Source organism: Hemicordylus capensis, chromosome 11 (assembly GCF_027244095.1).
Source record: "Hemicordylus capensis ecotype Gifberg chromosome 11, rHemCap1.1.pri, whole genome shotgun sequence".
Classification (NCBI taxonomy): Eukaryota; Metazoa; Chordata; class Lepidosauria; order Squamata; family Cordylidae; genus Hemicordylus; species Hemicordylus capensis.
In genome coordinates, this window is record NC_069667.1 from 23,781,648 (window position 1) to 23,802,858 (window position 21,211).

The 21,211-nt window shown below is 47.0% G+C and overlaps 1 protein-coding gene and 1 pseudogene across 5 annotated transcripts; one reads left to right on the forward strand and one right to left on the reverse strand.

Moving 5' to 3' along the window:
• Positions 1-1,950: 1,950 nt before the first annotated feature.
• On the reverse strand, positions 1,951-19,335 carry LOC128335494 (A-kinase anchor protein 17B-like). 5 transcript variants are annotated; one of them, XM_053273877.1, is made up of 6 exons: positions 19,187-19,335; positions 14,036-14,817; positions 12,567-12,697; positions 8,514-8,634; positions 5,733-7,299; positions 1,951-5,462 (listed from the first exon to the last, which is right to left on the reverse strand). In XM_053273877.1, the coding sequence occupies exons 1-6, from the start codon at positions 19,293-19,295 to the stop codon at positions 5,335-5,337; spliced, it is 2,838 nt and encodes a 945-aa protein (XP_053129852.1). In that variant the 5' UTR covers positions 19,296-19,335; the 3' UTR covers positions 1,951-5,334. The 5 variants fall into 5 exon arrangements, with proteins under 5 accessions (XP_053129852.1, XP_053129848.1, XP_053129850.1 ...); XM_053273873.1 differs by having other exon boundaries at positions 8,391-8,634; positions 19,187-19,333; XM_053273875.1 differs by lacking the exon at positions 19,187-19,335 and adding an exon at positions 18,762-19,052 and having other exon boundaries at positions 8,391-8,634.
• On the forward strand, positions 9,122-9,272 carry LOC128335765 (uncharacterized; annotated as a pseudogene).
• Positions 19,336-21,211: the final 1,876 nt, after the last annotated feature.

Below are 21,211 nucleotides of genomic sequence, written 5' to 3' on the forward strand. Positions count from 1 at the left end.
GAATTGCATTCCTGAAACAGACTAGGTGAAGAGACAAAATAGGAGCATAGGAAGCTACCCTGAGCCATTTTTAGAAGGGTGATCTAGAAGTCATATTATTAAATAATAATAATACCTTCTACGGAGTCAGACCATTGGTCCCATCTAGCTCAGTACTGTCTACACTGACTGGCAGTGGCTCTCCCAAGGTTTCAGGCAGGAGCCTCCTTGTCTTACTTGGAGATACCACCAGTGATTAGAACATAAGAGCAGCCCTGCTGGATCAGGCCCAAGAAGGTCCATCTAGTCCAGCATCCTGTTTCGCACAGTGGCCCACCAGATGCCTCTGAGAAGCCCAGAGGCAAGAGCTGAGGGCATACACTCTCTCTTACTGTTACTCCCCTGCAACTGGTACTCAGAGGCATCTTGTCAATAAGGCTGGAGGTGGCCTATAGCCCCCAGACTAGTAGCCATTGATAGACCTGTCCACCATGAATTTATCTAAATCCCTCTCAAAACCAGCCAGGCTGTTGGCTGTCACCACATCTTGTGGCAGAGAATTCCATAGGTTGATTATACATTGTGTGAAAAAGTACTTCCTTTTGTCGGTCCTAAATTTCTGGGCAGTTTCATGGGACAACCTCTGCTTCTAGTGTTATGCGAGAGGGAGAGAAATTTCTCTCCATCCACTCTCAGTACACCATGCATGATTTTATAGATCTCTATTGTGTCTCCCCTCAGTTTTTTTTTCTAAACTAAAAAGCCCCAGGTGCTGTAGCTTTGCCCCATAAGGAAGGTGCTCTAGGCCCCTGATCATCATGCTTGCCCTTTTCTTTCAGTTCTGAAAGGTCTGAACCTGGGACTTTCACTTTCTGCATTCAAAACAGATGCTTTTCCACCGAGTTATGGCCCCATCCCCAGATCTTTGCCAGTGATCATAAATTATAATGTATCATTTGGCTCTGTGCAGCACATGGTTTACTTGGAAGTAAGTCCCAAAGTGACCAGTGGGCTTCCTCTCAGGAAGGTGCATAGGACTGCAGCCTTGAAGCTTGGCAGAAAAATGACTCACATCTCACAGCAACTTTAACGTTCTTTCCAAGTCACGCTGGAAGATTCTTAAGCCTCCAGAGTCTCAAATCCATCACTCATTAATGGCCTGTAACCAGTGTTACATAACCAGTTCCTACAGGAACCTGAATCCTAGCACATTTATGTAAGCATTTAAAAGCTGAAGAGCTGGAAATCCTCACACAGAAGAGGAGCTAGTAAGAAGAGATCCTTGTTCAACGATGGTAAACAGCATTGGAGAAATTATTGTGGAGACATTTTGCCAATGTTTGGCAAAGCCATGAGACCGGTTATGCATCATTCAGAGTTATTTGGAGGTTCACCCCTTAGCAAGGAATGAGTTTCGAAGCCAAGGCACCATTCCAGAACAAGTGATATTCTAAAGGCTTCTGAATATTCTCAGAGTGACTCACCGATAGGAAGCTGGGATTTTAAATCAGAAGCACGTGGATTCCATGAACTTTCGAACCCCACGTGCTTTAGAAATTCTACACCGACAGTTTTAATGGCTTTTAAGCATGTGGTCAAGTTTGTCGGTATCTTGCTGCATAAGCAATAAGAAATTTGACCCCAGGGGCCACATTTGATTAGATTAACACTAGGCACTGAATTCTAGCACTCCTCCAAAATTGTCCCTTTCCTTCCATCCTATGCAACGCTTGCTAGTCTCAGAGATGTTCAGTCTCTTGGTCAACCTTCAGTTCCTGGGTGGAAAACAAGATGGCAGTACTCAGCACTCAAGTCTTACATGCAAGACTAAACACCTCCAAATGATAAGAGGTGCAGTATGCGATGTTTACTACCAAAACTTACAATCAATTGACCCCATCTTGCAAATGTTTTCTAATGATGTTTCAGTTTCCAGTTGCATGACAATGAAGACAAAGTTTGATTCCAAAATTATTAACCCGGGGATGTTATTTGTCAGTTTAATCCATCATAAATTAACATTTGAACAATTTTACATAAAATAAATACATTTTATTTTTCATAATTAAGACACCACATTTTTGAGCAGTACAAGTTGAATCAGAACAGGTCTACAAACTTGCTTTTCAATAAAGGTTTGTGAAAGCTTCCTAGAAAACATCCATAAAGTTATTTTCACAAATCTGTTTTATTTGAACTTGACCAATGAGTTCAAGAAGTTATGCCACCAGTCAAATTGTTCAAGGAGAGAAAGCAGGAGGGAAATTCAAGACAGTTAGTGTAGACATTAATATTCCCAAACCATAAAATGAAACTGTTTGCTCAAGATCTATCCTTTGGTACCATATGAAATTATTGAGCCTGTTGGACTCCATGGGGCCTCTGGTTGCTATGGGTCTCCCACAGCCACCCCACCCACCCCCCAGAACAGGAAAAGGTGAGTGAATGAACCAGGGGGCCTCCATGTTCACATACAAGTGAGATCTCCATGGTGCATTTCTTCCAGCTGGGAGGATGGGGCGAAGGAGTACGCACACCAGCCCGAGGCCTGCTCCCAGTTTCAATCCAGGCACGAAGTATCCCTCTAAATAGGGCCAGTGGTTTTGTGTGGCGTTGGAGGGGCATGAAAAACTAATCTCGCCATTGGATTCTAAGGTGCAAAGGCTGCCCTTACCATTGCTTGAAGCAATACAAAGATCTACATGAGGTGTAAAAAGTTCACATCACTCTGTTGCCAAGCTCTCAAATCAAATGCATTTGCAAGTATGATGCAATGTATTGCATGCAAACATGGCACTGGTTCTTGTGGTGCCACTTTTCTCCAGACAAAGGAGGGGAAATTTACTCGCATATTTAGCACATGAAAGGAAGCACAGGCTGCCAGCCACTGCATCTGAATATTTTCTAGCGGGTCAAAGTTCACAGGATTTGTTGGGGGGGGGGGGGAGAGACCACGAACAGCTGCCGTATTCCCCCAGCACTGCATCCCATTTTTACTGCTGTAGAGTGAATTCAGGCGTCTTCCTATGAAGAATGCACCTACAAACATTTAAGATATGAACGTAGATGCAGAAATTGGTTACAAAAAAACCTAAAGGCCTGGGAGGGGGGGATTTCTGTGCCTGTAAATTACTACATAATGAAATGCCAATGATCTATTGCTGGGATGCTGCTGAACGGGTTTTCCTATAAAACAGCTAAGTGAAACTTTTAAAAAAAATGCAGAGGAACAAGTGCAAAAGAGTATGTTCCGATAAAAACATTTTTGTTCGCTACATTGGGAAGTGCACTCAAAGTTTATAAAAAAAGAATAGATTTAAAGTAAAAACAGGCTGAGAGGCCAGTGGAAAAAACACCACCATTGACCAACATGACACATACACACACAACCATCTAAACACAGACAATACCTGCATACTTTGGTTTGTTACTACTTTATTGGAGCAGAAGTTAACAAACAAGGATGGGATGCGAGGTAATATGTCGCATGAAAGTTACCATGGCATGTAATAAATCATATTAATGAAAGCAGAAAAAGAAGGCGGTTCTAAAACCGAACCTAAAATTTGTTGCAGTTCCCCTCCAGGTGGAATACTATTCCATAGCAGTTAGAGCCGTCCGCTGCGATCACCTAGCTGGCAGTCCTCGGAACGACTCACTTTCCGACCTTATCCCTGAATTCTTAGCCCACTGGTTCTAGGTTGTATACGTCTTTAAGCAATAACTGAATAAGACAACTTCTGAGACCCACAACGTCAAGCGGCTCTCCAGAAGGTCAGTTGCTCACAAGGTCCCAAGGCCAGCCAGCACTGAAGATGGCACAGCCTCTCCCACTGCTCAAAGCACACACACACACACACAAACAAACACACACCCCCACTGAGCGCTTCCTAGAACAATTAAACCCAGTGGAAGCAAAAGAAAATGTCCCTGGCTTGTAAAGAGCCTGGAGAAGTCTGCAGTTCTTTCCTCGGATTCCGTCTAAAAAAGCAGAAGGGGAATAATCCGTTCTAGAACACTTTGGGGGCTGTTTAAGCAAGGGAAAGGCAACTTTTCGAGGGACAAGGTGGCTTTTCACCAACAAAGCTGACAGGTTTTGTCAGTCGTCATTTTAGCTTAGCTATGCCCATTGCAGCAGCAACCCTGACCTACTCCACATGGTGCGAATGACTAGGGTCAAACCATCTATGATGCAGGAGATCCACAATCAGATCTCCTGATTTGAGTTTTTTGTTTTGTTTTTAAAGAGAGACACAAAATGTTAAAGCAGCAGAGGATGCTTCAGTCTGGACTGCTGCAATGGGGATGTTTAGCCCTCTCTGCAGTCTAAATCGCAAGCTGCTATTGACCACACAGCACACAAAAACCAACAAAAGCATACAGATAACTATTGAGTCTGTATTTCCCCCCTGCAGTGTGCTAACAGCAGTTTGGGGTGGGAGGATTTCCATCAGAGAAAGGATTAAACACCTTTTCACCCCAGGCACTGCTGCTCTGATGGAAATCTGAAGGTCTCCCCACCTCTCAGCCCTGGTGGCTGCCTTACCTTTGTTTAAATCAGGAGAGCGAATCATGCATCTCCCATGTCTGACCCTCAACTGCAGTAGGCTTGGGCAGAATTACAGGGGCACAGAGGCCTGCAGCAGGGTACCTCAGTAGGTACCCACACACATGGTGCCCACACACAGAGAGCATTCAAAAAACCCAGCAGGGGCTGTCCCAGCACACAGCAGCATCTGGCCCAAACCACCTAGTGCTCTGGATTAAGCTGTGTGAATGGAGGCGGAACATCTCCAAGCACAAGGACTGCAGTGAATCAAACCCATGTTCCTTTTCTGCCTTGGCTAAACATCCTGTTTCTTCTCTCACACCATCCCCTTTCTGACATCGCGGAGGAGGCACTTTCTTTGTAAAATTAAAAGATTGAATCAGTATACAAGTAGTTTTATGCATAACTCCTAACTGTACAGTTACTAAAGAGCAGAACTCACATTCTGCCGTCCCCCCCGCTGCCCGGGACTAGAGGGGGGCCATTCCATTTACCTGGCTCAGACTCGGGAGTAATTCGTTCACAATGGCTTAAATCATGCACTTGGATAACATTTATTTTGGTCCTCATCCGTACAGACATCCAATCTCTCAAGGTCGATTTCTGCCACCTCTTTTTACCAGCTAGATGGTTTAGTGTGCTGTCCTCTCTCTCCCAGCATGCACAGAGGAGCCTAAGCCAAAGACCTGTCTCACCGAAGAGCTAGCTTTGCAGTTCAGTTCCTTAAGAATGGTATAAAAGGCCCTAGATTGAGCTTCCTCCTTGAATGGGCTCAACATCCCCACAGTTCTCCAGGACCAATGGCATTAACATCCTCTTCTAAGTTCTGCGCCACAGATTGACTCTGGGTATGGGCTTGTCTGGACTAGTTCAACAGGAAACAAAGGCCATCCTTCGGAATCTGCTTCCGCCTCTCTTCTTAGCCGCAAGCCCCCTGCAGACCAGGAGAGAGTTGCAGCAGAATCTCAAGAGCTGGGCATACAGGAGATGCTCCTACCTCTACAACGGAGGCTTGCCAGTTGCCCCGCCCTAATCCACCCAGTTCTTTCTGCCACTGTTATCTACTTGTACATCCTACTGTTCTATACCACCTCCCGGAAGTGCCCTAACCATCACCTTTTGGTGCCAGCTTTGTAAGCTCTCTGCCTCCCTTCCATTTCCAGTCCTCTTTCACCAGTCACAGTCACGGCTACCTGTCCCTTACCTGCCTCTTGGTGAGCTTCTTGAAACTGAGAGGCACCCAAGTGCATGGCATCTTTTGCTTTGACTCCTCTTGTCGTGGCATGAAGCTTTTTACATTTCATCTTGTGGTGCAACATCTTGCTACACTTTCTCTGCATCTTGCCGAGGGACTCCAGCTCTCCACAGTGGTTTGTTTTAAAGAAGTGAGGTTCGTTATTGGGCAAAGGGTCTCCGGAAGACCTTTTCTTCTTTTTCTTCCTCTTCTTGCCAGTTTCTCTTTCCTCTTCGCTGGACAGCCATTTAGTTTTGTGTCCTTCGTGCCCGATTTTACTGCTGGATCTCTTGAAGGTTGTTTTAAGGCTTTGCCCAGGATGCTTTGTCGGGTCACAGCATTCCAAGCTTGAGCAGAAGCTGCGTTTGCTGCCTTCGCCATGTTGGTCGCTGCGAGCAACATTCTGGACACAAATCAACAATTCTCTTGCCCTTTGCCGGTTGAGAGGCCAGGCTTTGCAACTACTTCTGCAGCCCCCGTTCCTTTTATCCATTTTGCTTTGCGACTCAGATGCCTCACTAAAATATTCAGAATCGCTGCTGATCTCTTCCAGTAAATCCTTCAATTTATACATGCGGCCAAATGCCTTGTGTGATGGCACGATTGCCATTCCAGTATTTTCTTGGTGGGGTTTTTTATCATAAGCAGTGCTGATGCTTAGTAGGAAAGGACTATCTGATTCATCACATGGCACTCTATTGCTAGCCTTACTCAGAGAATAATCACCCCACTGTACTGGACAGGTTTTAGTAAGTTCTCTAGTACCTGCCTGGCTTTTCAGCACGACCTCTGTAGGCTCAGTTTCCTCCTCTATTACCTCCCATTTGTCATCATCATCATCATCATCTCTAGACTCTCCTTCCTGGAGGTTTGATGCAAACCTCACTTCCGTGACGCACGGTCCATCTTTATTCTTCAGGTTGACCTGAAAGCAGTTTCCATCATCGATGACTACCCTCTGCCACCAAGACTCAGGTGCTGTGCTTTGCATCCCTGGACAGACCCGTGCATATCTTGGGGTCTGGTAATAGTTTAGTAAGTAATGTATGAATTCCTCTGTTTCATACACCTTTTGCTTCCTGCAGTTGCCTGTGTTTGACACCTTGTGGCAATATCCCAGGTTCAGGCTTGGATAATCCTCTCTGGCAGGCTTTAGGGCTGGGCAGTCTTGAGTGACCGTGACCCGCAACAAGCTATGACAACAGTCCTTATCCGTTGAGCAGCTAGTGATTGTTCTGGCTGCTGACTTGTTCAAAACTGTCCTCGTGAGGGGACGAGGCGATGTAGACAAGTCAACTGCACCATCATTGTCATCGTCATCCTCTTCCTCATCCTCCCCTGAAAGGTGGGTGTTATCTAATTGGGCTGATTGACACTTGGACTCTCTCTTATCCTTCAGCTCTTGGCTTCTGAGATAATGAGAGTCTGTCTTCTCCTTTAGTGCATTCTGAATCTGAGGTGCAGAAAAACAATCCTCCCTTTCATGTTCACAGTCCAACAGAGGCTCCCCTATTTGCCTGGACGACAGCACAAAATCCTTCAAAATAAAATTTGAGACACAGAATTGCAGCACAGCTGAACAAGTAATGCCAGCAGAAAGCAAACAATGCAATGCAGCCTAACTCTCAAAGTTAACTTGCATGCAGCCTGGGCTGGCCCCAAACCCTCTGGTGCCCGAGGCAAGGAATCCAAAGGGCACCCTTTCCCTGGCAACATGAAGCATCACCCACCAGGAGATTCTTCTGCACAAGAGCCATCAAAATGAACGGAAACTCTCACGCACCTGCTGATTTCCCCTCAGGTGTGCTTTCCCTCAAAAAAGGGGATCAAGCAGGAGAACTTCCAGACGGACTGTGCCCAGGGAGTCAGATCTATCTGACACCATCAAGAGGACTCAAAATAGACCCCTCGAGAGACAACACACTCAAGCTCCCCTCATGGCAGAGCTGCTTCCGAGGACTAGGTTTCCAGGCAACCCAGTTTCACCATGAAGAAAGTATCTTTTGATTGCCAGTTCATAAAAAGCTTATGAAGTCACCCTAATCGAGGTGGCTTGCCACTTCAAGGCGGCGGTTTTGCAGTTTCCAGAACACAGAATTGTTGTAAACGATAGTCACCAGCCAGAAAGCAGCAGCTAAGTTGCCCTGCATGGCTGTGGACTATCTTTTTAATATTCTGAAGTAATCACTTCAGGGTGCTTATCCTGAAATAATGGCCTCAGTTGACACAAACTAGGGTATTCATCAACCCCACTCTGATGAGTCACTGAGCCCCACTATGGAAGTGGGAACTCCACCAACAAAAAGTAACACCACTGCCAGCATTTCTATTAATGTTTATCACAGGATGAAGAAGAGAAGTGGATCAAAAAAAGTCCTGATCTTGCCAAGGAGTGACTGACTCTTTCACAACACACTTAAATCGCAGATTCACCCCTTGAGCACGTGACCCAGCCACCCTCCAAGCGCCAGAAGATATGGGCCAGCCCTTCAAAATGAGGTGCTTTGGATGGGAACAGGGAGGCCACTTGCCCACTCGTGGCAAGGTATCTCCTTATAAATGCCTACAGTTATTCACACCCTATTAGACAGATTTTTAAACTTAGAATATTTTTAAAAATATTCTTACTTTTATTTGGCTTAACAGCACTGTAAGCAGCCTGATAGACTCCACTCTTCTCTGAGCTAGAAGATATTTCCTCTCTTCCCATTCAGGCATATTCTCTGGCCACAACTCTTCTCCAGCTGTTACCTTCTGTTGCTTTCTTGGGCGTTTTTCATCCCGATCTATCTGTCTTTTTTCCCGTCTCTTGAGCTTAGATTTCCTCTTTCCTTCTCCAACTTTTTTTTCATCATCATCATCACGTCTTTTTCTAGGCAATTATTAATATGGGACAATTTAGATGAAAAAAAAAACATTTGACATTTTTTTAACCCTTGGAGGGTAGGAGGGACGATTTTAACGTGCTCATAATGAGGATTTCCACTCTATTTGCTGTTACAAAGAAAGGGGAACAGCTCCTAGAAAGTGTGCATTTTGAGTCAAAAAACAAACAACCCACACATTTCCAGAGAGATGCAGAACCTCCTTCTCTTGGAACATCTAATACTCCTAACATTTGCTTACACTGGCTGACATATCCCACAGTCTAATGTGGGCAGTTCTGAATACCTGCATTGCTGCGGGCATATAAAATGCACGCCCATATTGCTGTGCAACAGGGCTGTTCTGCTACTCCTTACCAATACACAACTGGGATGTATAGGCAATAACGGAATAATTGGGAATACAGAGTAAGCTTTGGGAATAACACAAGGCACATTGCAACATGTGATGGTGCAAAAGTAAGTAGTAGCAGAAGAGCTACCTGGCAGGGGAGACATCTTGATCATGAAGGTTTTCCCAGGGTGAGGATCACCCATTGCACTGCGGGTGTGCTGATCCCTGCAATTTCCCCAAATGTGGGAAACTTGACGGCATAATTTGTGGTTGCACAGCAATCTGCCTGTTGCACAGCAGCTTGGGCATATGTTTTAGATGATGCCCGCAGCAGCACAGCAGTTCAAAACCACCTGGGCTGGGCTGCGAGACATGTCAGTCATTATACCTACAGCCACACACTCTAACAGCAACTTAGCTAGCAGTTACATGCATATTAAAGCTTCTCTGAGATGGAAGGTATTTCCTCTCTTCAGGCATTTTCTCTGGCCACAGCTCTTCTCAAGGCTGTTACCTTCTATTGCTTTCTTGGGTGTTTCATCCTGATCCGCCTGGCTTTTCCCCCAATGAGACTCGAAGACATGCCTGTGGGCTGTTTTTGCAACCTGTGCCCTTCGTGAGTGAGTACGCAACTTGACTCTTCTTTCCTTAGTCAGAGCTAGAGATCCAGCCTTCTCACTTTGCTTTGGACCTAATGGGCATCCAGCGTCCATATATCCCACTTTTCTCTCTGGCCCAGGAGAGGGTCTGAAGACAGAGGATGCCGTTCTAAGCAGTTCTGACCTTCTAAGCTGTCCGAAAACCATATGCAAGCCACTGAGCTCTTCAGAGGAAGAGCAGAGCAAACATGAAAAAAGTGATGGGTTTTGATTCAACAGGGAAGCAATTCTCAAACGGTGTGCTGGATGAGAACTGCAAGAGTGCCACGATAAATGAATGAGCTAAATAATGAAGAGGTTGCCTATACCACAACCACACGGTTCACTACTCTGAGCCTGAACCTCCTTCCAGTCAGCCATTGCTAGGGGTGCGTCATGCTGCCATGTCTCTGGATCATGGGTACAAATTGATCATGTTGGTGCAGAAATGCAGCAGAATTATCTGGCTTCAGAGGCGGCTTGCCTAGTGTCCATCGTAGTCCCACCTGAAGAGCATTTCAGTATAGTGCCCTGAGGGCTGTGTATAGCACTGCAATTCTGTGGGAGCACAGAATTCAACTCTGGGCACAGAGCTCAGCTTTCTGAGAGTCTCTGCCTGTCACTGTTCTGGGTTTGCCTTCTTCCAAGCAGGGGATCCTGCCTGACCAGTGATTCATGCAAAAACAAAGAAAGTGGGCTCCTCTGGAATTCTGACCCTCACATTCAAAAAAGTAAAACTTTTCAGGTGCAAGAGTGAAGCATGCCTCCACTTATAAATCAGAGAAAGTGTTTTGCAGCTCTTTCATCCTTGCAGTCAGAGGCTGCTCTTAACACAGCCAGAGACTTACACCCAGCAGCAGAATGCACATGCGCAGGAAGAGGGAGCGATTCTCACTGATCTCCCTTGCCTCCAGGTGTGCTCTGTTCCTTCCAGAAATACATCTCTGAGGGCTACACAACTGTGGTCCCTCTAATTTTTTTATCTCTGTGCAGACGTGTTTGGTTCTGGGCAGCAATAACAAGGCAGTGTGTGCGCACATATGCATTCAGAATGGGGCCTTCCTAATTCAACCTGAGAGGATCTAAAGTTAACTGAGCAGACATCCAGAAACTTGTGAGTGTGCGCACATGCGCACACCTTAGAGGGAACAGTGCTACACAGCCTTCAGGTACATACGTTCTGGAGGGCACAGAGCACTTCTGGAGACAAGGGAAATCATTTAAAAAATCACTCGCCTCACTCCCCGCACATGCGCGTTCCACTGCTGGGGAAGCCTCTGGCTGTGAAGATGCTGTTCTTGCTGCTTCCTCAGTCCGCTGCTGAGGATGCCAGCCACTATAACAGGGTTTTCTTAACATTCTGTGGGACCAAAACCATTTCTGAGGAATATGATAAGCACATTCTTTTCCGCAGGGAGATTCTGTAAATCCATTTTTATTATTCAGGAAGCAGTTCTCGTATGCAGCCAACATAACCTAATGAAGCCACTAGGACATCCCAAGGCTGAAAGGATCTGCATTTTATGGCCTGGAAAAGATAAAATTCTGTGGGTGTTGGATGTGGCAGAAATCTAGTCTTGCCATTTCTGTCTTGAGCATAACAACTTTTGTTCCAAACTCAATGGAGTAGGTGGATCCCAGGCCTCCCTGCAGAATTAAAAATTAGCTCAGGTGCTCAGGTGTATGCTGGCACTGAAGAAGCCCTCTGGAGAGCCAAGAAAGGCTGAGAAAACAAGTAAGGATAGGCACCAACATTTGCACTCAGCAGCTAACCCTGAGCCCTTTGTGGATAACACAGTGTCCTTTCTTGGAAATTAATTTTACTTTACTTAAGGCGGCATAATACAGAATTGCAGTGACTGAGAAACAAACGTGTAAAGCAGCTACGCTCCTGCAATTCGTCCTCAGCGGATTTGCAAACCAACAACTGATTGCCTTCTCCGTTAAGACTTAGTAATAAAGGATGTACTGCCTGTTTACAGTATAGGAGTTAAGCTGTTGGCCAATCCCAGCAACAATTGGCCAACAGTTCAAATATCACCCGGGCCCTCTTTATAACATCTTTTAGGTTCCTTTCAGACCGAGCCAGGATGGAATCATTACGGTCAAGAAGACAGTTTGGAATTTGCTGGCTTTTCAGACTGCAATGCTGGCTGATTGACAAGACATGTTTTCAGTGGCTGAACCAGCAGGAAGTAGCTAGATGGTAACTCTGAACCTGAAGTTACCTCAGTACAGATCTTGCTATCATTTCCTCCCACGATCTAGATACATTCTTATGACTTCTATGAATATGGACAGCTGTAGAAGTGATAGGATGCCTGTGTGTGTTATCAAGCTTTGGTTAGTCTGCAACCTTCAGCTGAAAGCACCTTAGCTTTTGTCTGTTACTATCCTGCCTGTAGCACATTTCAGACCAACTTACAGAGGGCTGTGCACAGCACTGAGATTCTGTGAGAGCACAGAATTGGGTCCTGGGTGCAGAATTCAGCTCCCCGATAGTCTTAGCTCATCTTTTCTCCGAAAAAGACAAGGCAAATCTTCCCAGGGCAGCTGAGAGTCTCTAGTTCTTAAGCTGGGAAGGTATGCTTGAATGTGTGGGGAATGGCTCCTGAGATTCTGGCAGAGAGAGTGGTGTCCAAATAAAAACCTCGAATAACTGCGGGCAGGTTTTCAGTGCTTTGCAGTGCCCATTGCCTCTTCCCATGATTAGCAAAGCCAGAATAAATTCTGCAAAGAGTACAAACTGCAAAATGTGAAGTCATGCAAAACTTGCATAATGCATTCAGAGCATGGGTGCCAGCTTTCCTTGGTGCATGATTTGAACAGCCTAGGTGCAAACCTTTGGTTTCTTTGGGGAGTCCAGGCAGCTCTGAACACACCCTTGCCCTCTGGAGTTTTCCCATTAACAGAGCACAGCCAACCATTTAAAAATTAAGTTCCTCACCTTTCAGTCCCCTTTTTCCCTCTATTTTCCTCCCTCTTTCTCTCTCGTTCTAGCCCTTGCAGTGTCAGTCTTTCCAGGTGTCTCTGGTTTATAGCACTCTCACTGAAGTGATCGGTGGTATCGGACGTCACCTGTTTCAAAATAAAGAGAACAAGAACGGAGCGTTGCTCACTTGGCCACATAAAGCCCACAAAGTCTCTAGATTCAACCTCAAAGACACCAATGCAATACAGAGAGCCTGATAGCACCAGGAGGGCCTCTGAAACACTGGGTTCAACTACCGCTCATTCAGGAGAAAGGACCTTACTAAGCAGCTCAACAAAGGCAGCATGTATGTTGTCAATGGCAGGCAGATTTCTATTCTTCTCACAGTGCTACTCAAATACATTCAAATCTAACCACCTACAACAAAGTGAAATGTATTTTGCATCACAAGAAAATAACGGACAGTGATCCCAATCCAGCAAGGTGACATATTGGGGCAAACAGTAGTACAATTTCATCCTAGTCACTCTGTGTGCCAAACTGCACTGTGCTTTTATTTGGGGGTAAAGTTTAAAGAGCCTCTGCTGGAAAAGAGTTGAGAGGCTCTGTTGGAACCACAGCTAAAAATGATACAGGAGTAATAGGCAGGTACCTATGGGTCATGGCCAAGTCTTTGAAAGACTTTCCCTCTTGCTTTCTAAAATGACTATTTGTTGTCTTTGAAGCCTCTTCCCCATTTGCTCAATATCTCTCTCTCTCTCATAAGCTTGTTTTCCACGTTGGTAACGGGAAAGGGCAGAAATTCCCAGTAAAAACTGTCCATGCAACTAAGCCACTTACATTAAAAAATAAAATCCAGGCAACTTAGGTTGCATACATATGATCCTCATCAAACTGCATTAGGCATTTCTCCTGAGTCCACCATACAACCATTCATAAACTTCTTTTTTTAAAGTCCTTTTATTTTATAGTTGGTAATAATGACTTGACATTTTACATCCGAAGAAGAAAATAATTCCAGAATACAAGAGGTCGCATGTTACTCATAGGCAAATTAATCATACATTAATCATCAAACATGAAAATAATGTTGGAAGACATTCCAATTAGTTAGACCAAATAAAAGCATATTTTACAGGCTGTGTAACATGGGAATCGTTTTCAGAATCCACTCATAAACTTGAAAGGTACAGCAGCAGATATCCCAAACAGAGTGTGGCAGTAGCAGAGAGAGAGCCATTGTGGAAAAACAGCAATGTGTCTGGTGCCATTGGAAGGACTAACCGATTTATTGTTGCATAAATTTAATGATAAGGTTTTGTGGACTAGAGCCCACTTCACATCAGATGCAAAGCAAGGTGATGAAATAGACTCTGGCCCACAAAAGCTTATGCCACAACAAAGCTGTGAGTCTTCCAGACTTTTTGCTGTCTGCTTCACAAGCTCAAGCAGCTGCCCTCTAGAGTCTACGGAATACTTCTTACCTTGATGTTACACGCCAGAGCTTTTCCATCATCCCCTTTAAACATCAGCTTCATTCCCTTAAGTGTCTCCATAGCTTTGGCAAAAGCTGTGGGCTCCTGGTATTGGACATACGCTTCAAACGTCCGTAGACCACGAAAAGTGAAGTTATTCACATTTCCTCCCATCATCTCTTCTCTGTAAGGATCAAGCATGGGGATATCTACGTTCTTGATCTTCCCAAAACTCTCAAACACTGCTCTCAAGACATCTTCGCTTGGCGTTTCACTATCGGAGCCTTTTAGTGCAAACCATTTGCATGGCAATCCTTCCAAATGGATGCAACCAGGAACAGCCCGGCTTTGCTCAGCAAAGTCTTCGTCCAGCAATTCCCCATCATTCAAGATGGGTTCCAACTCCTGAGAAGCTGGAAAGTCTGGAGGCTCCTCTGTAGCAACCACTTGCAAGTCATCTTTAAAACCATTCAGTTTTATCATCTTGCCATGAAGCTTCTCCTTCAGGCTACAGACCAAGCGCTTGGTTTCTGCCTCTCCTTCAAACCGGATGAAACCCTTTGTGCTCTTTGAAACCTTAACGCTGGTAAACTGGTCTGGGCAAACCATATTCTTCAATTTGTCCATGACTTCCCACTTTGAGAATGCCCAGGTCGGTCCAGTGTGTTCTGGGAGCACCACACTGATGGTCAGTTTTGCAACAGGCTTAAGGTACAGCCGCTGAGAAGCACAAAGCTCCATAGCTTCTGAAGGGTCACACACTAGAGTGATGGTCATGGTGTCCAAATTCCCTTTAGAAAGACAATTAAAAGGGGGGGGAGTTACGCAAAAGAGCAAATAAAATGTGCTCCTTCTAACCCACTTGGTTTCCAGGACAAACAGAAACTCAGTTCCAATAGACAGCAATAAGCACAGCTGCCATTTATGCCAGTCAGGGGTAGCCTTTCCCTGAAGCAAGGTGAGGCGGTCGCCTCAGACAGTGGACAATTAGTGTGCCAGCAAGGAAGCAAGAGGACCTCCTGCCCCCTGAAAGAGAAAGAAGGTGGGTATGTGCAAGGGAGCAGCATTTAGCTCTCTGCCTCAGGCACACAGAAGTCTTGAACCACCACTGATGGCTCGACCGTTTCCCAAGGTTATGATAGCTCACACAGACTTTTTTCCTGCCCGATCCTTCGCACATTTGCTAGGAAGGAAGTTCCTCTAATTTCAGTGAGACTTACTCCCAAGTAAGCAAGGATCTCAACCTCCCCCTGCTACCGCAACATACCAAGTTCTAAACACTAAATGTTTCTTTCAAATTATAGACAACCACTCTAAAGCAAGGGTGGGGGAAAGATTGGGGGGCAGGGGTAGCATTTTGTGCAACATCAACAATCCCAGTAGGATCTCTTAGTGAACAGCAAAAGAAGTGCCTGAATTTAAATCTGAACCACCAGCAAAGAAAGCTCTGCAAATAATCAAAACAAAAATGCATTCAGAAACTGAAAAATACATTACAGGTGGGTACATTTTTATGCCACCCCACAACTGATTTGAAAACCTTTAAACAGAATGTAAAATATACAATACAACAAATATTTATATAGCTATGGAATATTCCAGTACTTATGGAAGAATATTAACAAAGGCATCCAACCTAGTCTTAATAAATCCTAAAGCAATCTGCACAAAGATCTATTTTCTAAAAACATGGCCCTCTGTAACTGGAAATGTTGACATAATTTAGACTAGAGTTTCTAACATCCAGGCATTTCAGGAAAAACTTCCACATATTACCAAACTATTTCCAATACATGAGAACATGTAAACAGTACAAGCCAAATATTTTTGTTTTTGTAAGCATATGACCATTGGCTGAAAATAGCACCATTATCAACATTCATTCTGTCATATCATTCCCAGAGCTAAAGCAATGCATTTTTCACATTATATGGATAGACTCAAATTTCCATTAATATGGCACAGAACGACAACTATGTCAAGTTTTAAGACAAATACTTGTATTTATTCCTACAAGTGTCAACCAAGTTAAGGCACAAGACAATGGCTGCACTCTACCTTAATGTAGCTTAGCAAAATCCATTCTTCAAAGTACATGCAGTAATTACACAATTACACACCTTGGAACATAGTATACTACCAAAGGCAATTTAATTGGTGGTGAAAATTCCAATTACTGTTTGGATCTTCTTGACATTTCTTGGCTTTTTTGAATACCAGTCATGACTCCACACTTTAGCATGTTTCCCTTGTTCCCTGGTCTTCCCATTTTGTTTTCAAGCTTTGTACTGGAAATTTGTATATATATTTCACGCTCATCCCTAGAATACTATGCTTCTCAATGGTATTTTTGAACTCGTCAAAGGGTAGCAACAACATACTACTCTATCTTGTCTTTTCAACAGGAAAGGGTTACTTACAAATTCTAGTAAGCTCACTTCTGAGACCTCATGGCCCAAATTGCAGAACTCAAGGGAGATTCAAGCAAATAATAAAATGTAGCCGCAGGCAAAGCCATCATAGCCTGTTTCCATCCCTTCAAAAACACTTTGATCACAGATGCACACCCACAAAATATGTTGTTGATCAAAAACTATTTGTCTTCTTTCTTTCTTTTTAATAAACATCTCAAAACAAAAAAATATACACACTCAAGTTCAAACTGAGAAAATTGTAATAAAAACTAAATTCACGCAGAAGACAGCTGCCTTGGGGCACATCTACACAACCAGATTGTGATTTCTGAATAGGTTGCTAAGGGCCCAGCAATGGTGAAGAAGATTCAACCACAATACCAATCAGAACTCAGTTATGCACTAGTTCCCATGTGCAAATTTAGCTTAGCATCAGGGAAGAGACTAGAAAATGGCTCATCCTAGCAATAAGTCCTGGTGAAGCAAACCTTAATTTGCCCCCGTCTGCCCAAACCGCTCACGGTGGTGATATCAGAAGGGAGACTGAAGAGGGATTTGAGGAGAGTGGGGTGGGAAATGAAGGGGGCTGTCAAGAGCTGCAGGCAAGCCTGTAGCCTAATGGTCCAGCTGCTATCCCACTCATTATGGTCTGATGCAATTGCCCTTTCCAAGGCTGGCATGAAGGCTGCCCTAATTGCATCATCCTGCCGGGTGGGTGGAACTACAATTCAACGGCTCCTTCCCAAATACAGGTTCTGTCCTATTTTGCTGCCCACCTCCCAGAGCTCTGTCAAAGCCCAAGTCTGTGCATCTTCTGGAAATCCTTTGGGCTGGCTTTTAATGGCTAGGGTTAAACAGGAATCAATTGTGATTCTAATTTTATACACAAAATGTTTTTGTGTTACTTTTTTCTCAAGCGAGTTGTTGTCAACCTCCTGGAGGCTCCCTGGGAGAAAGCGAGAAAGGAATAGGAATTCATCCCATGCTCCTCTTCCTCCTTCCCACTGACCAGCTCTCTCTTTTACCCCATATTCAAGCCCCCGTGATGCCAACGCAGCCTCTACATTGGTCTTCTGCCCTTCCTCCAAAGTAGTGGGGGCAGGATATGTGCTTTTTACCCCCTTGTCCTAAGTCAGGCTGATGTGATCCTGGGGAGCCCATGGAGCGACGGCAATTAGGCCCATAACGTGAGTGAGAGCTTCCTCGTAGAGCTGCAGGGCCAAGCCAACATCTGAACGCATCTCTTCTCTAGGCCTGATGACACCACCGCGGCTCTCTCTCTCTCGCTCTCTCTCCGAACTTCAAGGTAACACACAGCCAGTGAGCAGCCCTCTGCTTCTTCCTACCTGCTCCCACCCAGAGCCCATTTCTTCTCCTCATCCCGCTCAGGGGTGCCGCTATAACTGAGCAGATGGGTCCAAAGGACCCAGCCCCTAACCCCCCCCAGCCCTGTTTCCTTCCCTCACCCCCAGGGGCCACCCACTGCGGAGAGGGGCAAGCCCCCTCTCCCCCTCTCCCCCACCGGCTCCTCATCCCATACAATCCCCTCTCCTTGCAGCCTATCCCTGCAGCCCGGCTCTGCTCCCCGCAACCCACCCCTGATGCCTGGCATGGGGCATCCCCTGCCCCACACTGCCCGCCCCACAGTGACACCTGCGGCTCTCCCCACCTCAGCATCCCTCCCTCCCTCCCAGCCAGGTACCCCCTCCCTCCCCCTCCCACCCCACACGCAGCCCTGGCCTCCCCAGCCCCTCTCCCCCACCACTCGCCCAGCTGGGCCCCAGGGCTTCCCAGAGCAGCCCAGCCCCACACACCAGAGCCCCCCAGCTGCCCGGCTCCACGCACAGCCCCTGGCCTTCAGCGCGGCCCCCTCCCTGACCCACAGCGGGGCCTCTGCCTTCCGCACTGAGCCCTCACTCACCCCCCCCCACCAGCCATGGGGGGAGGGGGGCGCCCCCTCATCGGGGAGGGGCCCCTGCCGTGGCGGCCCGGCGTGTCCCTCCTCTCCAGACGGGGCTCCCTCCCGGGCCCCAGGCGCCAGCGCCCCCCACAGCCCCCTCCTCCTCCTCCTCCAGCCCAGCCAGCCCCACAGGTCGCAGAGCTCTCCTCAGGCCCCGGGGAGGAGCTGCCCGGCCTCGGGCCTGCTGCCGGCCTCCCCCCTCGCCCCACCGCCAGGCCGCCTCGGGTCGCCCCCTTCCCCAGGGGCGGCGTCTCCTCCCCCTCCTCCTCCCCCCCACCCGCCACTCCTCGGCCGCCGCCATGTTGCGCCCCCAGCCCCAGCCTTGCCGCCTCCTCCTCCTCCTCCTCACGGCCGGGCCTACCTCGGCCGGGCCTTGCTGGCGGCGCTGCTGCGGCTGCCCCTCCGCCCGCTGCTGCTGCTGCCACGCCAGCCCGGCCTCCCTCCCTCTCGCCGCCGCTCCAGCAGCAGCAGCAGCAGCCCAGCAGCCCCCAGCGGCCGCCGCCGCCGCCACACGCGCTTCCTGGTCCGGCCTCCCCGGGGCGGAGCGCCGCACCACCGGGCGGCGGCCCTGGCTGCTGGGCCTGCCACCGCCACCACAGCGCCTCGCCTCGCCTCGCCTCGCCCCCCTGGGAAGCCTGCGAGCCCCACGGACTGAGCCCGACCGACGGCTGGCTGGGGGGCGCGCACACGACTCGTCCTCCTCCTCCTCCTCCTCCCCCTCGGTGGGGCTGGGCTGGCTTCTCTTCGGAGGAAGAAGCCCCCTTCCAGGGCCCGCTGCAGACTCACCAGCGAGCCCCACTGCTGAGCCCCTCCATGGGGCGCAGCAGGCTTCACTCTTGCTTGGGACGCAAAGGCGCTTCCTTTCCCTCCTAGACGCACCCGAAGTGTCAGCCATCAAGCTATGGAAACCATGCCGGGAAGTGCTTTGCGCTCTTCCGAAGCGGTGAAACTGACAGGGCGCATTCAGTTTCCCAAGCCAGAGATTTGTGCTTGCCTGGCAGGTTTTGGTGTTTGTTTTTGTTTTTAAAGTGCAATATCCTGCAGTAGAAATACAGTTCTCCAGACTCCACAAAATGTGGGAGAACTACAGAGGAAAGGGATAGAGCCAGTTTGTTCCCATACATTATCACAGTCATCCTTACAACCATCCCGTAAGGTTGCCAGGATTCCCATCCACAGTGTTCCCATCCACAACAGACATTTGTCCAAGTTTGTTGCCGAAATTTGAATTTGTCTGCGTTGGTTGCCGAAATTCCAATCAAAGTTTTGCCAGCTCACAGCTGAGACCACTGAAGTGCTCTCTCTGCACAATGTCACTTTGCTGGAAAGGACAGGGCAGGTCCCCAGCCTCATCAGCTAAATAGATATGTGGGGTGGGTTTGAATCAAAGTTATTACATAAATGCAGCATGCATTCATATTACATAATGCCCAAGCATCATCAGGAGATTACGGCTTGACTTTCTCGGAGGCTGCTGAGTATTAACAACACCCGCACCTCCAGAAGAATAGACTCCATCCCAAACCATGGATTTTGGAGCAATCCGCTTCGGATATGGACTTAATCTCTTCCTGAATACAAGGATTTTGATACTGGTGGGGCAGGTTTTCTAGTGTCAATCTCTAGGGCACTGTTTCCCTGGAGCAATCCCCTCCACCAGCCTGTGAGCCTGTCCCGTTTTTGCAGTGAGGGTAACATCTATTAAATGTGTGCCATCCTGTCCCCTCTCACCTCTTGTGGGAATATCGATGAACCACACCAGGGGAGCTGCTCGCAGGCAGCTCTTTAATTTTTGAGGGATGCTGCCGAAGCAGAAAGAAACTGCCTCAGTTCTAAAATAGGGCCTTGCACAGATCTGGCTTTACACTGCCTTCCATCAGGCAACTAAAGATCTCAATCCCGGTTGCAGGGGAGGGAGGGAGGGAGGGAGGGAGAGAGAGAGAGAGAGACCACCTCTTGCCTGTGGGCTCCACAGAAGAATCCAGTGGGCCCCTGGGTGAAACAGGATGCTGGACTAGATAGGCCTTGGGCCTGATCCAGCAGGGCTGTTCTTATGTTGTTAAAGATCATCCACACCTGCCCTCTCAACCTGCAGTAGCTAATATCGAACTCGGCGGGTGCAAATGCACTGAAGCCAGGGAGCCATTCATTTGCCGTTTCAATGGTTGTGTTTGTAGCTAGTACAGGAGAGGTAGAAGTATTTTATTGCTGAAGTCCCTGCTTCAGTAAACCCCTGCAATTTCAAATATGCAATCTTTGGTCCTGCCAGTCCCTCCTGATCTCCTGTTTGCAGCACCTTTCCTCTCAGCCTCTGCAGCCTTTTCCATCTATGGTAGCAACTGACGCAACAGAGGCCGCCAGAGGCCTTTTTGGAGAAGTTCACAAGCAGGATATGAAAGTGGTGGTTATTGCCCAGCATCTCCTTGTATCTGGCTGCATACTTCCTCCGAAGAATAGTGCTTCATTCAATCCATCACAGATGTAGCTGAGTGGCAGTGTGTGTATAAGATGTGAAGTGAAGCAATGTAAATATTCGAAAGCACTGTCAATCATAGCAGAGCATTTTAGAGATGTAAATTGCTTCACATAGATCTGGCTGGATCTATTATATGTATACTTATATAATATTCACCAAGATACATACACGATAGGTTGTTGAGTGAAACCTTAATGCAGTAGAAGCAGTATAGTATTTTTATTATCCTCATTGCACTTCCATACTGGAAAATGCATCCTCTCCCCCCACCCCCGCTTCATTTTGCCCTGGCATTCTGCAGCTAGTAAAGACAGAGGAGCCCTGCCCAAAGAAGG

Excerpts from the sequence above, each read along its gene's own strand:
- LOC128335494 (XM_053273873.1), bottom strand. The coding sequence starts at position 19,295 with ATGGCTGACACTTCGGGTGCGTCTAGGAGGGAAAGGAAGCGCCTTTGC. Across the intron at positions 12,698-14,035 it reads CTCTGGCGTGTAACATCAAG|GTGACGTCCGATACCACCGA; the intron begins GTAAGAAGTATT and ends ATTTTGAAACAG. Across the intron at positions 5,463-5,732 it reads AGAAGCTCACCAAGAGGCAG|GGGGCTTGCGGCTAAGAAGA; the intron begins GTAAGGGACAGG and ends CCTGGTCTGCAG.